At 37.6% G+C, this 21,130-nt stretch overlaps 2 protein-coding genes across 2 annotated transcripts; one reads left to right on the top strand and one right to left on the bottom strand.

The window, feature by feature from the left end:
• Positions 1 to 3,689: 3,689 nt before the first annotated feature.
• On the top strand, positions 3,690 to 12,210 carry slc23a4 (solute carrier family 23 member 4). The gene is made up of 12 exons (XM_019267703.2): positions 3,690 to 3,817; positions 4,612 to 4,752; positions 5,240 to 5,397; positions 7,049 to 7,208; positions 8,650 to 8,831; positions 9,290 to 9,410; positions 9,504 to 9,660; positions 9,774 to 10,027; positions 10,129 to 10,293; positions 10,385 to 10,493; positions 10,593 to 10,688; positions 11,629 to 12,210. The coding sequence occupies exons 1-12, from the start codon at positions 3,770 to 3,772 to the stop codon at positions 11,895 to 11,897; spliced, it is 1,860 nt and encodes a 619-aa protein (XP_019123248.1). The 5' UTR covers positions 3,690 to 3,769; the 3' UTR covers positions 11,898 to 12,210.
• Positions 12,211 to 12,329: 119 nt separating this feature from the next.
• On the bottom strand, positions 12,330 to 16,943 carry LOC104940263 (protein FAM180A). The gene is made up of 3 exons (XM_010756823.3): positions 16,644 to 16,943; positions 13,056 to 13,141; positions 12,330 to 12,974 (listed from the first exon to the last, which is right to left on the bottom strand). Exons 1-3 carry the CDS (start codon positions 16,720 to 16,722, stop codon positions 12,648 to 12,650), a joined length of 492 nt encoding a protein of 163 aa, XP_010755125.2. The 5' UTR covers positions 16,723 to 16,943; the 3' UTR covers positions 12,330 to 12,647.
• Positions 16,944 to 21,130: the final 4,187 nt, after the last annotated feature.

A 21,130-nucleotide genomic window follows, 5' to 3' on the forward strand; every position in this document is an offset into this window, starting at 1 on the left:
ATGAAATTAGACCTTTTTATTTTGTCACACATAATGCACAGATCTGCAATACAGTAATAATACATTTTTGTTCTCTGATGCATCATGGTTTGCAATATATTTGTGAAACCTGTAGGTGATGCTGTTTCTCACTTCTCTGGTCAGTCATAAGTCACAAATGTGACCCACATGTTTCTTTTGTAGTCTGTAAGTAATCTAGCGTGCAGAGTGTGGAGTCGTGAGCGGATCTGATAAAAAAGGAAAAGAAAAAAAAAACAAACTCCATCCAGATAGAAGCTTAATCGAAATAAACATGTTACCATCTGGTGAAAAATAACCAATTTTACTATTATTTTGAATACAAGTTTTGCTTTCTACCGTATACAATGTGGAGACAAAGGTTAAGCTGATTGTAAGTGATTATTTCAATCCACCCAAGGCTGCACTCTTTGTAACATTAGCAGGGTCATGGGATACAGTGAGACTCTGGATCATACGAAACCACACTGTGAGAGCCAAAACATTTTGAGGCAGTCTTATAAATGATATTACAGTTTCCAAGGTTGCTTCTCCTCGGGACTGTGTTATAGTTAGTAAAGTGACTTCATTGTTTTATTATTCAATTATTTGTTGGTGTTGTTTCAGTAATAGAGTTATTTATATTACTGATCTGTTTCCCTGATCACAGTAACAGTCTAGTAAAGTGCAGAGGATAATAGTTAAATGTTGTTGAACAATCTTCTCAGTCTTGATTCTTGTTAAACTAAAATAAAATGATTTATTGACAAAATACACTTCTTCTTAAAGTTGGTATTTCACAATACTGTAAAATCTATCTTGCTATATTAATAATAGTAATAATAAATATGCTGTTTCTGGGGCATACTGAATAAATTAATCCACAGAGATCCTATCTGCAACTCTCATCTATCATTAGATATATTCTCTAACATTTCAAATGTTATAACAGCGACCTAATCTTATGACAGATTTTAACACTAATTCTTTCTTTTTTCTCAAACCAGTGCTTGATTTTTATATGGCTTTTACTTCGCATTTGAATTTTACCTTTAAATAATTACAAAATTCATGATCTCCTTTTAATTTTAACACGTGCAACACATTATTCTGTACTAGATTTCCTGTCTGCTCGGAGATTGATTGCATACTGCCCCCAATTTGATATTGGAATGGTCTCACAGACACATTTGAAGTAAGCACACTCTCTCTGTGGTTTAATGTGATCATGTGCCTCTGACGCAAAAACTCAGATGCAATGATATGGTCAACAATAGTTTGTAGATCCTTTGGCTATGCTTTGGTAATAGGACATGCATTCACAACAATGACTCATGTGGATGACTCATGTTAAGTTAGTCAGTATTTTGTTTATCAAGCTTCAATGAACAGATGACAATGATGGCATAGCTGCTTTTTATCTGCAGTCCAACCACTGCTTGTAAGTCAAAATCCAAATAATACCATGGATCACATTTAACATACATGCATAATATTTATAATATGATTCTGGCTTAATTTAGCCTTCATAAAAAGAATACTGGCGCCAACCCTAAGCCTTCTCGACCTAACATGTGATGGATAGTTATGCCCTGCATGTAGTCACATGCACACAGAGCAGAAGGCCTCATGATGTCCCAATACTTTTCTCTGTGCTTTGCAAGTTTCATGTGAGCTCAATTTCCTTCAACTATTCTGTTTGTTGCATTTTTATTAAGCTCCTATTCATACTATTTGAACAGTCCATAAAAGACAAACACTTTCTCATAGTATTCTGTATTGAGTCCTGCTCAGATTGTTGGAGGAGATCGTCAAGTAACCTAATTATGTTTCAATTTCCTGCAGTATAAAGGTCTCACATGCGGGTTATTTGCTAGTTTTCTGTCAGATGTTTAGCTTTGCTGGCATGTCAGTCAGGTTCATGGTGAATGATGGGCTGCCATGAAACTTTGAACAGACATTCATGTTCCCCACCGGATGAAGTGCAATAACTCTTTTACTTCTGATCATTTTTAATTTCCCATCAGCCTCAGCTGTACTTTGGGTTTAGTGCTAATTAGCTATGCAAACAGATTAAACTAATATGGTGAACACAGTAAAGATGATTACAAGCATTGTGAGCACAAAAATGAAAGATTATACCAGTAGCCTATATTAAGATTATTACTTGTGTAATGTTTGATCATATAATCACAGTGAGCTCACACTTCTTTCATGCTGCAAATGATGTGAGTGAGTGACAGTAAAAGATTATAAAATACTCTTTTTGTGTAGAAAGTAAAGCACAGTCATAATTTAAAACTTTTATTTATACACCATTTTATGGGAATTTATACAGAATAATACAGTATTTTATATTAGACAGACCGCTGTACAGTAAAACAGTGTAATATTTAAAGACCTATATTACTGTCATGGTTTGGCAGTAATTTACCATAAAATCTACACATTTTAACATGTGGAATAAAATGCCAACCTTATGTGTGAAATCAACAGTATCAATATCATTTTACTGTGATACTGTACTAGAAAAGTTTATACTGTATTTATTATGGTAAAATTATGGCAACCACAGCTGCCAGTTATTTACCGTAAAAACGACAGTTTCTTATTTACAGTGTACAGGGGTCAGTTTGTGTCCTAGATCTTGTCAGACATCCCGTGAAGATACACCCACACATGGCTGCCAACTGTGTGAGAATCTGAGCTTTCTCCATTGCAGTATTACAAATGCCCTCATTTGGACCCTGTTAATTAAGTAGATGTGGGTTGGTATCAAACTCCTAATTTAGACTAATCATCTCATTTAATTTAATATAATGTCAGGGAAAACAGAGCTTTACGGTAAATTGTGAAATTAAGTTAACATTTACTGAACATTGAACAATCATTGGTAACAGCTTTGTAGCACGTGATAGTTTGGCAACATGTGACAGTTAAGAAGATTTGCTCATCCAAAACAAATATTTGGCATTAAGATTAGAAAGATGCAAATCTGACTTTGATTCTCACGTGACAGCCCAGAGCAATTGACCTCAGGGATCTGTCTCTCAGATTTTTAGCAAACACAAGGTTTCCAAAGTGCTGCATAACAAGATAAAGCACAATAAATAAATAACACAATAGAAACACAATAAAAACATGAACTAGACAATAGAAATATAAAAAAACAATAAAATAAATAAAAAGCACTGCCCCAACGGCAAACGCTTGATCCCCCCTGAGCTTAAGCCCAGCTTTAGGCACTGTCAGGAGCAGCTGGTCAGCTGACCTGAGAGATCGGCTAGGAGTACAGTATAGGGGTGCTCAGAGAGGTGAGGTGGGGCAAGGCCGTTCAAGGCTTTAAAAGCAAATAAAAGAATTTTAAAATGAATCATAAAATGGACAAGCCAGTGGAGTGAAGCTAAAAATAATACAAATAATAATAATCATGATAATGATGACGATGACAGAGGAGAAAGAAAAGTATGTCATACCATGTCTGAAATTGTATCTCCTGCCTTCCAGATGCTGGTTGGTCAGCTGCTATTACTGTTGTAATTGGGTTCACATGAGCTGCTGGTGGGACTCATTTCAATCAACAAGCACAGCAGTCTCATGTCTGAACTCCTTCCTACCAAACTACTCACTTCACCCCACCCCTTTCCCTTCTCAATTAGAGTCTCTGCCCCCTCTTGAAGTGTTCTCCCTGTTTCTCTTTTTTTTTTTCTTCCACTTTTCTGTGTTGTTTTCCGGCATAGAGGACCACCTGAGCCTGTAGACTGAAGCTGACATGGCTTCAGAGAAGGAAAGTAATGGACTTGACAACTATGCATTTGCAGTAAGTGTAACTTTAACTTACTTTTCTACCATAAAGGATTGCATTATTACTTAAAATTTTCCAGTGAAGCTATTTCTGCTGGTTGTAAAACATAAACTAAATTATTTTAATAACTTAGCTGATCAGATTTCAGCATTTGTACCAGTAAATAGTCCTTGAAATCCAGTATTTTACTGAACTCTGTGAACTTGAACACATTCAGATTTTATTATATTTTCTAAAAGTGATTAGAGGAGGGATAAAAATGTCTTTTAGTACCACAGTACAGATAAGATGTTGTGATCGATTAATTATTGACACCAAATAGAATAGCCAGCAAAGTAGCGCCATGGATACGTGTGAATGTGCTTGTTTACATTCTTGCTCCTCCATGGTTTAAAATCACATTATTGAGAAGCGGTGGTACGCTGTTTAGTCAGAGAAACAGAAGAAAAAACATTTTTGTGGTTTCAGTTCAAATCTTGTATCTATGTAAACATATTACTAACAATATATAGAGATTCATAGATTAAGTCAGATTAGATTAGCCTTTATCATTTCACACAGGAAAAAATTGCCTTGGGCACCCAACACACAACATTTTACAATTCTGTTTGTTTAATCTTTAACCGAGTAAAGCAATAATTGGCTGGCTAGAGTACATTATTTATTTTTATGGCTGCTGCACAGTTAATAAGCTAATAAGCAACTTGAACTTCTGCAATTTACAATCTGCAGCATGCCATTTTATATTTATCTTTAATTATATGTATCTTATATGTATCTTGAATTAACCCCTGTCTGTCTTATTGCAGCTTGAAGGGCACTTTTGTGATCTACCTGAAACAGAACATGGAGAAGAAATGGACACATCTATGGAGGGAGACAACAACAAGTTAGCATATTGTGTAACAGATGTACCTCCCTGGTACCTGTGCATCCTTCTAGGCATCCAGGTGCGTCAGCAAAGGGATTTGAATATCATGTTTGACAATGAGTCTTTATTTTCTGATTAAGAGCCATATGTTTTGAATGTTATGTAACAATGCAAACATGACCACATGTGTCACATGAGAGCTTCTGTTTGAAAGCTTCCTTCACGGTTGGTTAGACTTGCTTTTACGCAGGCCTGATTGTGACATTTGCTTCAGATACACTTGAAATTGTAAAGTCTGTGAGAGTTTGTTTTAGGCATTTAGCAGCTGTGATCAGCTTTATTTAGGTATCCTGATTTTGTTGTTACCATTACCATTACTAAGAATCTATCGCAGGTTATTCCAAGTACTGTATACATGGCAGCCACAGACTTCAGTGTGCTACAAATATATAGAGGTCACTGTGTCTGGATGATCTTTTAGCCTCTACCTAAGACACTGCATGAAAAACATTGCATGTTAAGCATAATGTCAGTGCAACTTTTGATATTTTTCTTTGCTCTCTTAGCACTGTTTGACTGCATTTGGAGGCATCATCGCCATCCCCTTAATCCTGTCTCAGGGGTTGTGTTTGCAACATGATGGCCTCACACAAAGTCACCTCATCAGTACCATCTTCTTCGTCTCTGGTATTTGCACTCTGCTGCAAGTTACCTTCGGCATTAGGTAAGGAAATAAAGGGGAAAATAAAGGAGCAGTAACTTATCAGCGGGAAGATGTTTGCAGAATGACAGAGTGATATAGTAAGTTTTTAATTCGAGATGGTTGTACAGTGTTGATTTCTTTAACTAACCTCAGGATAGTTCCCATTCATTCATGTGATAAGATAAGAAACCCAGCAGTACAAACGGGGTACATTAAAGAGGAATGAACCTTGCGGCTCCATCTGATTAAACAGGCACAAAACATCCTTTCAGCTTTCTGTCTTAACCTCTTTTGAACTCTGTGGCCTGCCAAAGTTAGCGTGTAACCATGAACAATAGAAATTTGGACTGTGTTAGTAACCGGAGCTTCTATTAAAGGGATTATCAGAGGGAAAGTAAAAAATACTTTCAAGTACTTTTAGCTTTATTAAAAAATGGTAAAGGAATGTGTGCAGTGACATGCATGCAGAAGACTTGAAATGATGTAATGGCTGATTTTGTTTTGCAGAACTGGAAGCTTAAACCAAACATGGTTGCTCTGAACTTGTACTATATTTGTGCAAACTGGGCCAGGCTGAATATTGGAGTCACAGTAGGATTAGGGGAGGAATTTCCATCTTATTATGTTTGGAATCTAGCTTTTGCTAAATCCACATTCCCCTGGCTTAACACTACTGATGCTTTCTTGTCTCTCTCTAAATGCCTGGAGATGAGCTGTAAGGAAACAAACAGTATGTTATAAAAATTAGGATTACACTGCTATTTAGATGTTTTAACTTATCCGATGTTTGTTCCTATTTATCACATGTCTTGAGGGCACTTCCCTTTATTGCTGTTTGGCTGAGACTGGCAGGGTAAGGTAAAGTTCAGGTTAATGTATAAATAGAGGGATTCCAGAATAAAATGAGGGCCAGGGACAGGCCAGAGAGGTGACATCTAGATTGGGGACATACTGGCTACTGATTAGGGGATATGTTGAAGAAAACTGTTTGTCTGTTAACAATTTACAGGAGTTGAGGCAGCCCATTTTTAGGAAAATTTATAAGAACCAACTGTCAGAGCCTTTTTCTCTGTAACCTCTTTAGTGTGTCGCACTGTGAAACACTCCTCTTGTACAAGAATAATAAATTCAGCTTAAACTTATTCAAGGGTTTTCTTTAAAATACCCGTAACACATACACAGTATTTGGCTGTGGCAGTGTTTGGCTTCCAGAGAGGCCAAAAGAAAAGAAAGCTAATTATCTGTTTACCTATACATTATAACATCATATATATTATACCTGTTGTGCAAGTTGCACTGCGTCTGTTACAACCTGATTTGAACTGTTGACGCTAAAGTAAGCAGCATAATGAGGGTTATTACACAGCAGATGACTTTAACTCTGTTAAACTCCAATACAGCAGTTGGCCTAATTAGGGAGTCACTCTCTCCACCATCACATGATTTAAATCAACTATTTTATAGTATCATAGTCTATGTGGGTGAAAGAAACAGGGACTGTAGATGCAGATAGAGACTCAAATGGCTCCATAGGAGTTGTATTTTGTTGTACTCAACCTTTTTATTGCTGTTACTAAGGTGCCTGATTCTCCTGTCTACCCAAGCTATGTTGCACAACATCTACAGATATGATGACAACTGGTGATGACCTGTTCTTGTTCTTTATTTCCAGACTACCCATTCTCCAAGGTGGTACATTCACATTACTGGCACCTTCCATGGCAATGCTTTCTATGCCAGAGTGGTCGTGTCCAGCTTGGACCCAAAATGCTAGCCTAGTCAACACCTCCTCCCCAGAATTTATAGAGGTGTGGCAAAGTAGAATGAGAGCAGTAAGTAAACCATTTGATCTTTATAATCACAATTTACAGAGTTTACAGAGTAATTTGACAGCTGGATCATTTTCTGCAAATTATATTTTTCTCACATGTAAACAAGCACTTTAGACTTAGACTATTATTTAAGTGAAAAATAAATAAATAAATAAAATGAAAATCTGACATAAAAAATACCATTTACCTACAAAATAAAGACATACAAAGTTAGATATAGTAGAACATTTAGCAGCTTAAGAGCTACATAGTATACTTTATATTTCTCAGGAACTGGGAAAGACCTAAACAGAACTATGATGACAATGACAGTGAATATAGGACACACATTTGTCAGCTCACGAGAACACAACTCTTAATGAATACTAATGCTTCTCCGTGAGCAACATACTATATAAAACATGCTTATGATGTTCAGCTTGTTGTTGAGTTCTGCTCCCAAGGGGACAAAATAAACCCCTAAGCCTCCTTTTATTAGGTAAAACACAAAGCTATATTTAACGACAGAACAACAGGCGTTCTGTGTGGATTGGAAGCAACATATTTTTCTTGTTTAACTGGCTGGCATGGAACTATATCACAACATGTTTACACTGTTAAACATTTATATACTGTTAAGTTTACAGCAAGGCACCGGTTGTCCTCAAAAGAACAATTCATGGGCTGTCCACAGTTGTGTGTGCCGACAGATTTGACGTAAACTACTCTGTGTGACTTTACAATCATGATATGCATTACTGTCCAATGGAAAATGATGATGTCATTTATATCGGGTCTGTCGCATGAGCTATAGGATCTTCGGCTGCACAACAGTTGCAATTGTTTGACTGCTGTTTAATGGTAATATTATGAGGGTGCATTTCATGCTAGCTTGAACCTTTGTTCCCGTGCATTCAAACATTAGCAACACAGCTTATATTATTGAGGTTGTGTAGCTAGTTGGATAGATGGATGGTACAATGTGGCCTTTATCGTGGATAGTGGGTATTGTGGTAATGATTGAAGAAACAAGATTTTTCTCTGTCAGAGGTGGGTGTAGCACTCCAAGTCAGATGAAAAAGTTATTACTGTAAAGAAATTAGTTAGGTACCCTTTACTACCTCTGTGGATAATCAGGAAAACTGTTTTACAGCACAACTTAAAACAGATTTTTGGTAGTAAAAGAGAAAACATTCTTCCTTCAAAGTCATATAAGACCTTCTCAGCAGCAAACACCAGTGGGACAGCAATGGCAACCATATGGATTTATGGGAAATGTGGTCTTTATTTTCAGACCATCCCAAACCCCAGCAGCCCAAACAGCACCAATGACATTAAATAAGTAATTTGCATATGGTAACAAAAATCTCTAACAATGATATATTCTTTTTAAAGACAATAACTTAACCTTTGTATTAAGATGCCACATTCTGACTGTTATTTTGCTTCTGTCTGTCCTTAGCTCCAGGGGTCCATTATGGTCGGCTCACTTTTGCAGGTGTTTGTTGGTTTCTCCGGCCTCATTGGCCTCTTCATGCGCTTCATCGGACCTCTTACTATTGCTCCCACCATCTCTCTCATTGGACTGTCCCTGTTTGACTCAGCTGGTACCAATGCCGGCTTTCATTGGGGCATTGCTGTCATGTAAGTAAACCTAAGTAAAGTTTTTTTAGGGTTTCAAATGATTCTGCTTTAATAAGTTTCTTATCATATTGCATGTAATGTTTCCCTTGTCAGTTTTAGACATCAATAACAAGCTATTGGTTGAACAGATCTCTGCAAAAGGGAGTTCATGCCAGTTTAACACATTTTTTCCGAACAAACTTGTCCTGGTTATATTAAATCTTCTTGATCCCCTGCCCATTGTACAGCCAAAAAATGATTGGACATGAACTTGACTGTGTAAAGACTTAATCTCTTGGCATGGTCAGAAAGTTCCTTGGAAAATAATCTGCTTAGTTGTTCTACTTTGTTTATGTTGATCAGAGCTAGACATAGCTACAAGGTAGTGCAGTCTTGCTTTATATTTGTCATACTGGATTCTATATTGTGAAATATAATTATTATTTTTTATTAATAATCTTTGTCCCTGTCTCACACAGGACTATAGTACTGATCACCCTGTTCTCACAGTATCTCCGTCACATACCTGTGCCCTTTCCTGCGTACAGCAAGGATAAAAAACTACACGTCTCCCGTGTCTACGTCTTTCAGATTCTCCCTGTATGTATCAATCAAATTGTCTTTCTTGTTTGCCAGTATCTTATGCATGTTGTCTTTAGACTACTTGATTGAAGTATTTATTTTTTCCCTCAGGTTCTGCTTGGGATCACTTTATCATGGCTAATCTGCTACATTTTGACCACATACAATGTACTTCCTGCTGAGCCAGACAAGTATGGTTACATGGCCCGCACTGATCTAAAGGGAAATGTTTTGAGCCAAGCTCCCTGGTTCACTTTTCCATACCCAGGTAAGAGGCGGCCAAACTGTCATTTGAAGTGACTATTTTGGGGGGAAAAAGTTAATAAAAATACTGTCATACTGTCTAATTATTTGTTTCCTTGTGTGCAAATCCAAATTTAGGTCAGTGGGGGATACCGACTGTAAGCCTTGCAGGGGTGGTTGGCATCTTGGCTGGTGTGATTTCCTCAATGATAGAATCTGTAGGGGACTACCATGCTTGTGCCAGGCTATCTGGGGCTCCACCTCCCCCTAAACATGCTATCAACAGGGGTATTGGCATTGAGGGACTTGGCTGTCTGCTGGCTGGAGCCTGGGGTACAGGAAATGGTACCACTTCATACAGCGAAAATGTTGGAGCCCTTGGTATTACAAAGGTAAGATGATGATACTACCACATTTGTAGCATACCCTTGTTTTTCTTTTAGGGTATGTTGATGTTGTATTAGAAGTCTTTTTCTGTTTTTTCTTTTTGCAGGTTGGCAGTCGCATGGTGATAGTAGCCAGTGGAGTCTTGATGATTATTATGGGTGTGTTTGGTAAAGTTGGTGCTATATTCACCACTATCCCACAACCCGTGGTAGGGGGAATGTTCATGGTTATGTTTGGTGTCATCTCTGCAGCAGGAGTTTCTAATTTGCAGGTACACACTCTAAAACCTAAATTTTGGCAAAATTGTATTTACCCAAATATTGCATGAACATTACTAACAATCCCCCCCCTCTCCCCCCCAGTATGCAGATATGAATTCATCTCGAAACATCTTCATTTTTGGCTTCTCCATGTTCTCTGGTTTGGTCATTCCTAACTGGATATTAAAGTACCCTGAGGCGATTACTACAGGTCTGTGCATTAAGTTTCACGATATAATCTTTTTCATAAAAAGCATCATTGTTACTTCTTTAACGGAGGTTTAAACTTTTTTCTTCATGTTTTGTCCAGGTGTAGTTGAACTTGACCAGATGCTGCAGGTCCTACTGACAACCAGTATGTTTGTAGGAGGTTTCTTTGGCTTCATACTGGACAACACAATTCCAGGTATTATTATATTATTAATACTATTATTATTACTATGCTAAAATTTAAATGTAATCTAAATCCTTGTCTATATTAACTCATCACATTAACATAATATTAATTTGACCCAGCAGAGGTGTCAAAAGAACCTTCTAGTATGTACAGTGCTGTAAAAAAAAGTATTTGCCCCCTTCCTGATTTGTCACACTTAAATGTTTCAGATCATCAAACACGTTTTAATATTAGACAAAGATAACCCGAGTAAATGAAAAATGCAGTTTTTAAATGATGATGTCATTTCTTAGGGGAAAAAAGCTATCCAAATGTACCTGGCCCTATGTGAAAAAGTAATTGCACCCCCCTTGTTAAATGATGAATTAACTGTGATTAACCACTTTTTTTTTTTGGAAAGCTGAGTTCAATTTCACTACCCACACACAGGCCTGAGAAGAGTTACTCTACTTTGCAGAGATTCGGCAAATATGCAAGTGTCACTCGACAGTTAAACAACTACTCTAGACTGTAGAAAAAAGAGCTGCTTTGCTGTTTCATATACTCGTGATCTGATGACATCAGCAGCAACTTGTGCTATAGAAACTACCACTACAACTTCCTTCACCTTCATGTAGTGCGAAATTCAACTAGGTAGAGGAAATGAAACTAAATCCCAAGTTTTAAAAATCTCAATAAAGAAATCTAAATCTTATTCCAAAACAGTTTTGAAATGACTTTACACTAAATTATATTATTATATTATAAATTATATCATATAATATATTTTTTTAAGAAAAGGATATTGTACTGTATGAGTAGCAGGACAGAAATACTATCTAAGACCAAAATGTTCCTGGAATATGATGCAGCATTCCCAAGCTTTGTGGAAAAACAAACAAACAAGCCAAATCAGAAAATAACATTCCTGTAATAGTACGGTTTAACACATTTAACATGTGTCCAACAGGATCAAAGCATGAACGAGGCATCGTGGCCTGGAACAAGGCTCATGAAGACGACTCCAGCAACACACTTGAGAGTGGAGAAGTCTACAACCTTCCCTTTGGCATTACCTCTTTTTTGTCTTCTTCCTCATGGACCCGGTACATGCCTTTCTGTCCTCCTGGTGTGCGCAGTTCCCCGGATGAATGCGGGGCTAATACTAATGCCCTGGAATCTAAGCAGCCACCGAGAGATCAAGACCCCCCACAGATCCTTATTGGAGTCACTCTATGAGTGGTGTAGTCATGTCAGCATGCCGTGCCATTTTTGGGAATTTTCAAAAAAACATGCCATCCGTGGCAGCTCAGTTTGGACCTCCTGTCTTTTGTTAAAGAGACTGTACTGTAACAAGACACAGTGCAAAATATATCACTTTTAAAATGGCGTTTGAGGATGACATTTTGATTAAAATAAGATTAATATATGGACTTCCTCCTGTAGGAAGCCCTTAAGGAATCTACAGTTACTTTAGTAAACATTTTGTAAATTATTAATTATATAGTTGACATATATGTATACGCACACACACACACAGACACACACACATAAACACACACACACATATATACATGCATACATGTATATATAACACATTTTAAATACATTTTTCTATAAGTAATTTTGACACTTTCTCAGAGCATGTACAAAAACATCAACAATAATTTCTTTGGATTAAAGCATGTAATTTTATTTGTTTCCTTTGATTGTATCAGTCTGGAATGCAGTCACAATCAGGTACTAGTGAACACTGAAAAGACATGTGAATGTAAGATTTGTGATGTTCATTGTATTTCATATATTAATCCAATGTATAGTTTCATATATATGTATACACATTACCTCATGATTGAATTAACTATGTTGTAACAGCAAATATTTTAATAATTATGTTATTTTCCGTTCATGCACTTTATCTATTTGTGGCAACAGTTTCAACAGGACTTCTCTCTCAGGTTCCTCATAGCCTGTCATCATATCCGTTTATTAATTTGTGCCAATCAGATCCTGCTTGATGGCTTTGTACAAACTAACAAAAGACTCTTCCCACACTTCTTGTTGCTTTTCAGCAGTGGCGTTGACCATCTGCTGTGCGGTATATACCAAGGTCAACAGGGTACGCTCAAAATCATCCTGATGCAGGTGGCCATTATGATTATTTAGGTCAGAAATGAGCCTAAATATGTCTGTTAGCTTCCTGGGAATGATCTCTTCACAGATGACTCGCAGGTTTCTTGTCTTGCGGAGGGAAGCCAGTTCAGCATCTTGCACCAAAAACTCTCCACTGTCCTCGAAGTGTCCAGCCAGAAGGATCTAGTCGATGAAAAGAAGACAATAACATTGTTGCAGTTTATTTTCTGATTTAACACTTGTTCATGGATTAATGTGTCTCACCTCAAATAATAGACGAGCATCGTCAAAGGAGTTGTGGAAAGTGGGGTTCACCACTCTTTTTATTCTGCTTGCAGCTGGGAATAGGGCTTGTGGGTAAAGAGAGATAAAGAGTCAGGATGAGGGGATGGTAGTTTCCATAGTAAACCCTTTCCTTCAGATTTAAGTGTCTGTCTTGTGATTTACTGTTGTAGATCCAAAATGCTTCTTGAATCTGTTAAGTTGAAAACCCTGTGACAAGCAAATAACAAACCCTAAACGGTACCATGAAATACAGGTATTTACTGGGGTGCTGATGTTCTGGCACATGTGAGATCCAGGGTCGTCTGGCTCACACAGCGATATGCTGCAGTTAATATGCTCATTGTGCACTTCAAACTCTGCGATCTCCTGACCTTACAGATGACTTCTATCTGCAGGCGATGAGACATGACCTCAAACTTCAAAGCAGCAGAAGAATCAAAGACAAAGTAACACACACATATTATACAACGGGCTCCAGATGACTTTGACATGCAGTGCATGAGCTGAGCATTTCAGCCTCATTTTCACAGCATTCCTTAGTTTTCATGATTTAGACCAGATTGTTGAACAAAATTAATCTTGTTCAGTCAAAGAAAACTCACACGTTTATGAATCCTATGCAGTCACTTTGCCTAAAAGACTAATAAATGTAGAGAAAAAGACGTGTTCCTTTGCCTCTGCTCATATTTCCCCCAACAAAACATTTATATAAATTCATGGACAAGATGATTAAACAACATTGCATAACTTTACTATCACAAGATAACAGATGTAAAATCATTTTGATGCTGAATGGTGTCTATGTCATTCCCGCTCTGCACCTCTGTATGTCTGTTCATGCAATATATAACTTTGCGCACTGGGTACATTCATCCTCAAATTCATAAAACCATTTTACTTATTTTGGGGAAACTAAATCATATTTCATGGAGAAAATGTTTTTAACTTTCCCTGTTTTTAGCCTATGGCTTGTTAGCCAGGCTGCTGGACTGTGAGCTCGGAGCACTGGGGGAGTGTTAGTGTTTATATGATAGGTGTTTTGGACCACTGGGAGGAGGAGGGCACAGGGGAATGTTGACAGAGAGCGGAGCTGGTCTCGTACCAGAATCGGAACTGGACAAGTGGGCAATGCAACCCAAGCCTCTATGCACATGATGAGAGAAGTGAAAAGACCGAAGGGGATGTTGGTGTGAGAAGAGAAGAGAAAAAGACAGTATGACCAAGCAAGAGGCCACTGGACAAGAGTAAATCTGGGGCAGACTTTTAGTTGTTGGTGAGAGCTTTGTGAAATAAAAGGCTGAAAGACAGACACTGAGCTGGGCTTCTTGCTGTTTGACTAGTAAGTAATATCAGCTGGCTGCTATATCTTGAGATGTTACACTTGTTGCAACTTGATGTTTGGCTGTGTTAGCAATGTTTTCAGATTGCTAGGGTTTCATCAAGTAATGTAATAATAACAATAACACATGTACATCTGTCCATATTTACAAAGTAGTTATTGCATTCTAAATCTGGGGCTGCTAAATTGCAAAAGTACAAATTTCTTTGCAGTTTCACTGGATAAGTAAAAAGTTTGACCTGCTGGGGGCACTAGAGAGAAGTTCAGGGGATCCAAAATCCAGCTGGATGGATTGCCATCCTTCATGTCATGCCAAGAGAGAGGGGACAGACAGACTCAGACCACTGTTTTCACTTACTGTCCACTATCTCCAACATTCTTTGCTGGCTGGTTTTTATTAATTCGTGTAAAGTCTGGAGATCAGACAGTTTAGATTTCATATGGTCTAAAGGATAAACTCTAGGTAACAATGAAAAGTAGAACAGATGGTAAAAATTAAAAAAAAGAAATAATATAGGAAATCATGCAGACATAAATGCAGACAGACTCATGTAGAGTTGGAGACAGTCGCAGAGTGACTGATATTGTTAGCAACTCAGCTGGACTGTGTTGTTTGATGTCATCTATTTAATATGCAGTAGCAGAATCAAAATCATTAAATCGGAGCAGTTTAGTCTGGAATAAAGATGTGACCAGTTTAAAGAGAGAGAGAGTTTGGAAACCAATTAAATCAATTAAATGTCTAAGCCAGACCCAATTAGCCAACTGCCGAAACTTTCACTCATTGCTGTCCACTTGTTTCTCGACAAGTGCAACAAGCTGGTGTTTCAATAGACGTGTGCAGGAACAAATAATCTACACAAATCAGTCACAATGCTTTAATAATGATGTCCAGTAAGTAGTAGTAGAATTTGGACTATTTAGAAAGACTGCCTTTTCTTTTTGGTTTCCATGAATCATACTGATCCAATACTGATTTCACCAATATAAGCATTTCAACATTTTTGCTTACCCTTCAAGATTCAAACTGTGTCCCCTGAAATGCACATAAGTGTGTTTAAATTTGGGTGTAACTTGGAACTTGTTTGGAAAACCTGGCCATACCCAAAACATCAATAAAGAGCAACCATAACTCATGTGTTTACCAGCTGAACTCTCTATCCGAGAGTCCAAATATGTGCTTCTGGTGACTCCAGCTTTTTATGATGAAGTGCTTTTTTTTTTTCTTTTCCTGTGGCTTGGATTTGATTCTTGAATTCTGACTCATACTTCCTGTCAGTGGTGAAGTGACCATCGCCAAAACCATAAAATTCATCACTATTATTGAACAGCTGTTAGTATTGCGTTCAGATTTCAGTTCATGTCCATGGTGTTTTATTAATAAGACTTATCAAATCCCTAAAGATACCACCGCATTAGACAAAAGCAATTCTCTGACCAGAGCTGGGATGAACATCTCATCAGTATGCTTTTCATTCACTTGAGTTTCCTCTCTTGGATCCTCACATTGTTTTCATTTTAGAAACTGGTGCAGATGACATCTGAACCTTGCAGCTATGAGAATAAAACTGTGCATAGGATAAAATTAGCTGTAACTTCAAAGATGTGGTATTTAACTTACAAATGTGCATTAGATTATTGCACTAAATTGTATTCTGCTCTATTACATTAGAAAAAGAAGATGGGTTCCACAAAATAGAGCAGTTTTCATGCACTGAAGAGGACTGTAGTAAAGTTTGCGAGATAAATATGTCCAATATAAAAAAGAAAATACAATGGCATTGCTGTAACAAAACCAGGCTTGTACAATATTTTTGGTCGTTTGTTTTCAGTAAAAACTTTTGGGAGTTTGGAGAGAAAAAAAAGCTGAGGATAACTGTTTTTCTAGTTTAACATTTCAGCACAGCTAAACAAAGAAAGTAAGAACACTGCTCCATTCCTTTGGAATCTGCTAACTCAGTATAAGTAATTGACTAAAAGTAATGTTGGCAGAAATTCTCCTGTAGCACAGATTCACATGCAAAAAAACAAAAACAGTTATCCCATTATTGGGAATTCAAATTCTTTACATTTTCTAAAATATCAAACAGCATTAATACTGCTGCTAAATATCCAGTTCACTCTCTGAAGTAACATGTAGGTACAAAAAATCTTACAGGCACATACACAATGAAATAATTTCCATTCAGAAATTGAAATATACAGTAGAGCTTCAGTTAAAGTCTTACCTTTAGTCTGACGTTGCGTGACACCTGTTTTGATGCAGCAGTAGAAAAGACCAACAATGGCCATCCTCCAGGGCAGCATGGTGGCCTGATTACTCTTACAATGTTAGTTGCATGAAACTACTGTGTCTCTGCCTGTTAGCACACAGCGTGCTCCGCTGTTGCATCTCTTCCCCCCCTCTTCACTGTGCATCTGCAGCCTCACGTAACATCACACTGTGCACCTTCTCCATTACCTTTGTTCTCTCACTTCATCTGTCTTCAGGACTGTGTTTTACCTCACCCTCCCATCCACATCATCTCTCTCTCTCTCCCGCTCCCTCTCTCCCTCTCTCTCTCTCTCTCTCTCTCTCTCTCTCTTGCTCTCTCTTTTAATGCCTTCAGCTGGTTCTCATCAGGTTCACAGGCACTTTTTGGTTTAAATCCTCCTGCTCTCATCAATTACAGGTATGTGTGAATGACACCTCTTGTCTTTGTCCTTTCATCAACATCTGTTACAAGCAGCAGCACTTCTCTTTGTGGTTTATATTTCTTCTATTCATTGATCATCATGTGAGTATATCATACATCTTTGAAGGCTTTTATTCTTTAGTCAAAAGGATTGTTTTACTGCTGTTTTGCAACAGTTTATCCAGTTATACTCCTTTTAAGTTTGAATGATTATACAGTTCAGTTGCAACCAGCAAACCATGAATCATATCCAGTATATGCAGTCATTTTCTGTCACTGGTGTTTACAAAAGCAACTTGTCATAGGAAACATTTTGTATCTGTCAAACACATAAGTTGTTCCCTTCTGATTTATTTTGGCTTCTTTTTTATGTGTTGCAGAACTGCTGGGGACTATGTTTATTGTCTTCTTGGAGCTGTGTTTATGTACCTTTAACGTCAAAGTTAGTTCTGTTTTTACCAACAGCATGGTCCCTCGGCGGGTTGGAGTGTACAGTAGATGACTGTGCCAGGATGACCACCGGCAACCAGTTTGGGTTTGTGGTCCTCTGGAGGACGAATGTGGAAAGTTCACACTCCATGAACATGAAACTCGGCTAAGTGATTATTTCTAATTATACAATGCACGCACCCCAAAGTTCTGGACAGAAAACATATGCAGAAACCACAAAGAAAGACTTTGTTCACTGCTTGGCACAGTTCACCTTCTCCACAAGCCTAAGGAACAGTTACCAGAAGTGCAACCATATAAAATAACTTTTGTTTGAATGCTATTTTAACATTTACTGCTATCATTTGGGCATACACACTGAAGCTGAAAATACAAATGTGAGCACAGCACACATTTGTATTTTCTAGAGGAAATTTCTATACATCTGGCTCTCAGGAGCTCAGACACGTCTTCCTGTGGAAGTCAGAATTGGACAAATCTGTGTCTCAGACTAAGATGTGGCAGTCGTGCTGCTGCAGGAATGCAGACCCAGACTGTGCTGAAGCTGGCATGAGAACTGTGGCCTCTGCAAAACCTCCAAGAACTACAGCTCAAGAACTTGAACAAACAGATTATTCTTTCAATGGGCAAATAAAATGAAAATGTTATTCTAGGCTGTACCTCACATAATTTCCTTTCTTAAATTGGTGTACTTACTGAGTGACTCAGAGGTGGATGGTGGATGGAGCCCTGGTTTAGGACTGGCATTGTATTTTTGATTGTATTAAATAGGTGACCTCCTCTTTAGTGATAATGTGTCAGCAATTATGAATGTGTCTAATGTCACACTTCTTCCCTAACAAAAGCCACGTTGGCAGTGCTGAACAGAATAAAGATTTAAGAAAGGAGGACAGGACATGCCTGTGGACTGACAGTAGTTACACAACAGAAAAGACACGTGTCCACATAGTTCAGATTTATAAGTCAGTACAGAGTAAGCTATTTAGTGTGTGTAATGCGGGGAGTTGTGAATGTAAATATTTGCTCAAGTAGAGTACTGAAGTAAATGTTTGAGATACTTTCACCTTAAGTACGTCCTCTTTTGACTTTAATTTTACAGCTGTAAATAGCTGAAACATGATACATTGCTGAAGATCAAACAATCCAATCATATTCCAAACGGTTAAAATTAACTCCCTCTTGACTGAGGAATCGGCTGTTTTTACACAGAAGTATTAAGCAAAGGGAACTCAATAATTCCTCCACTGCTGAGAGGGAATGCATGTGTGAGTGAGTGATTGTGGACATGGCAATGACCGTTCTCATGGCAGCTTTATCTCGTCACACACCGGTGTAACCAATAACGTTAATTATTGCTGCATTCCATTTGGTGTGGCACTGTCAGGGCCATAGTATTACACATGCCGGCTCACTTACATGGCTTACTGCGCTTAGATGGAACAGAGACGCTATTAATGCTATAAGTAACACCTGTGCTTTTCCTGCTATGACAAGTCAAAATGTGAGAAAAAAAGCACATGATTTTTAAATGATTATTCTCTAAGCATTTAAATACTAAATGAACTATTGAAAAGACTAAAGAGAGTGGCATGCACAACATACAGTAGTTGCATCACAAAATATCTTTGCTTATTTCTTAAAACATGTCCAGGGATATCAGGATGGGAGATAATTACAACAAATATAGAAATAAAACTTTCTTGGAAAAAATAATATCTTGATTAAGCAGAATGTGTGATGTGATGTGATGTGATGTGATGTGATGTGATGTGAAAACAGAAAGCCTGTATTATAAACTGGGTATGGAGTTTAAAGGATATGGCTTTTTATCAGGCAGGATGGGTCTAATGAAAGACAATGTCTTTATGTAGTTGCATTATGAGAAATGTATAGAGCTTGCTAAAAGTAAAGGTATCCTGGCCTGTTTTGCTTTAATTTTGACAATGTTCTCACAACTTCATGGAAGTACAATACTAAATAGCACGAATAAAGCGACACAACATATTTAAGAATGTTCTCATGTTAAGACTGGACTAAAACATATACTGCAACATGTAAAATAAAAAGTCAAATCAGCTCAAATCAGAATCAGGGGCTTTACATGCAACACCCTTTGTACGTAGATCCTCACAAAACTCCCTCAAAAAAACATTTTAACAGGGGACAAAGAGCAACAAAGAACGGGATGAACAGTCATGCAATAGATGAATAGTGTGCACTAAACAGATTTTTAAAAAATCGCAATATATACAAATATTGATAAGAAAGGACATGAACCTCCTGAAATCTGTAATAGCTATACTTTCCCACTAGATGGCGGTATATATCTTCATTAGCGCTAATCTGCTGTGGGTGACCTCGCAGGAAATCTCAAACCAAAGACTTTAGTTGAGTTCTTATTACTTTATAAGCACTAATATGATTAACGGAGATGTGTATTACTAAGGTGAACATGCAAAATACTTTTTGAATTTGGGTCTAAAGTTTCACTTATCTCAGGACTTTGGTGAACTTTGAATAGCTCTCTAAAAACACAAACCAGGCAAATATGTATAACTTTCATCTCAACACATCAGCAATTCCTCTGACAGAGATACTGTGCACAGCATCCACACACCCTGGGCAGTTGGCACTTCACAGCCTGGTACTGCAGACATCCCAGCTTTTTCACAGACCATCTGTCAGCACTATGCAGTTGTATTGTGTGCTGCTGTCTTCAGGCCAAACCCAGTTTATGATCCCTTCAGCCACCCTCCTGTTTTTAAAATGATACTAACTTCTCATAATTTCTGTCCTCTGGGACACAATCCCTGACCAGATCTTTTGCTGGCGCAGTAACGCGTCACAGAGTCAGACTGTCAAACCCATTGTCCATCTGTTCCTCATAGACACAGAGCATAAGAGCATAGCCATGACTGTAATTAGCTGCATGGAGAAGTTCAAAATCCCCACAGACTGCAGTCAGAACGTGACTTTCTGGGACAGTCTGCATCCAAATCGCCACCAAAAATAGCATTGTGGGAACAGAACAGACTTGGGATTCTGGACTGAACGCTGTTAGCGTACTTTGACAAATGACCTGTGTTTTTGTATTTTGGTTTTAAATTGCAACAAATATCCAGCCCTATCAGGACATCAAAACAACAACTGTATTGTTTTAGAAGGATGAGAATAAATCTAAGTGCTGTGGTGATGGTGTTCTCTCTCTCTCGGGCTTTAAGGAGGCACAAAGGCAGCCTGAGCAAGAAAGAAAAATAGGTTAAACATGTCTTTGTGGGAAAATAAATTACAGCTGAAGAGTATTTATATACAAAGTATACTTGTCCACAAAGGAAGAGGTGATTTTTAATGTTGTACACATGTATACTATACAAAAATAATTGAATGTATGTAAAATTTTATTTGATATATGATGTTATTTACATGCCAAATGAAAATGTAATGAAAAACTTTGATGAACTACTCCACAGCATAACATTCAGCATGTTCAAATTAGCAAACAATATACAAAATGCAAACTAGGTATGCAAATTAGCTTATTTAAATTCAATATGCTAATTCTTTTTTTTTTTATTTGAATATTTTTTAAA

This window comes from Larimichthys crocea, chromosome XXI (genome assembly GCF_000972845.2).
Source record: "Larimichthys crocea isolate SSNF chromosome XXI, L_crocea_2.0, whole genome shotgun sequence".
Classification (NCBI taxonomy): Eukaryota; Metazoa; Chordata; class Actinopteri; family Sciaenidae; genus Larimichthys; species Larimichthys crocea.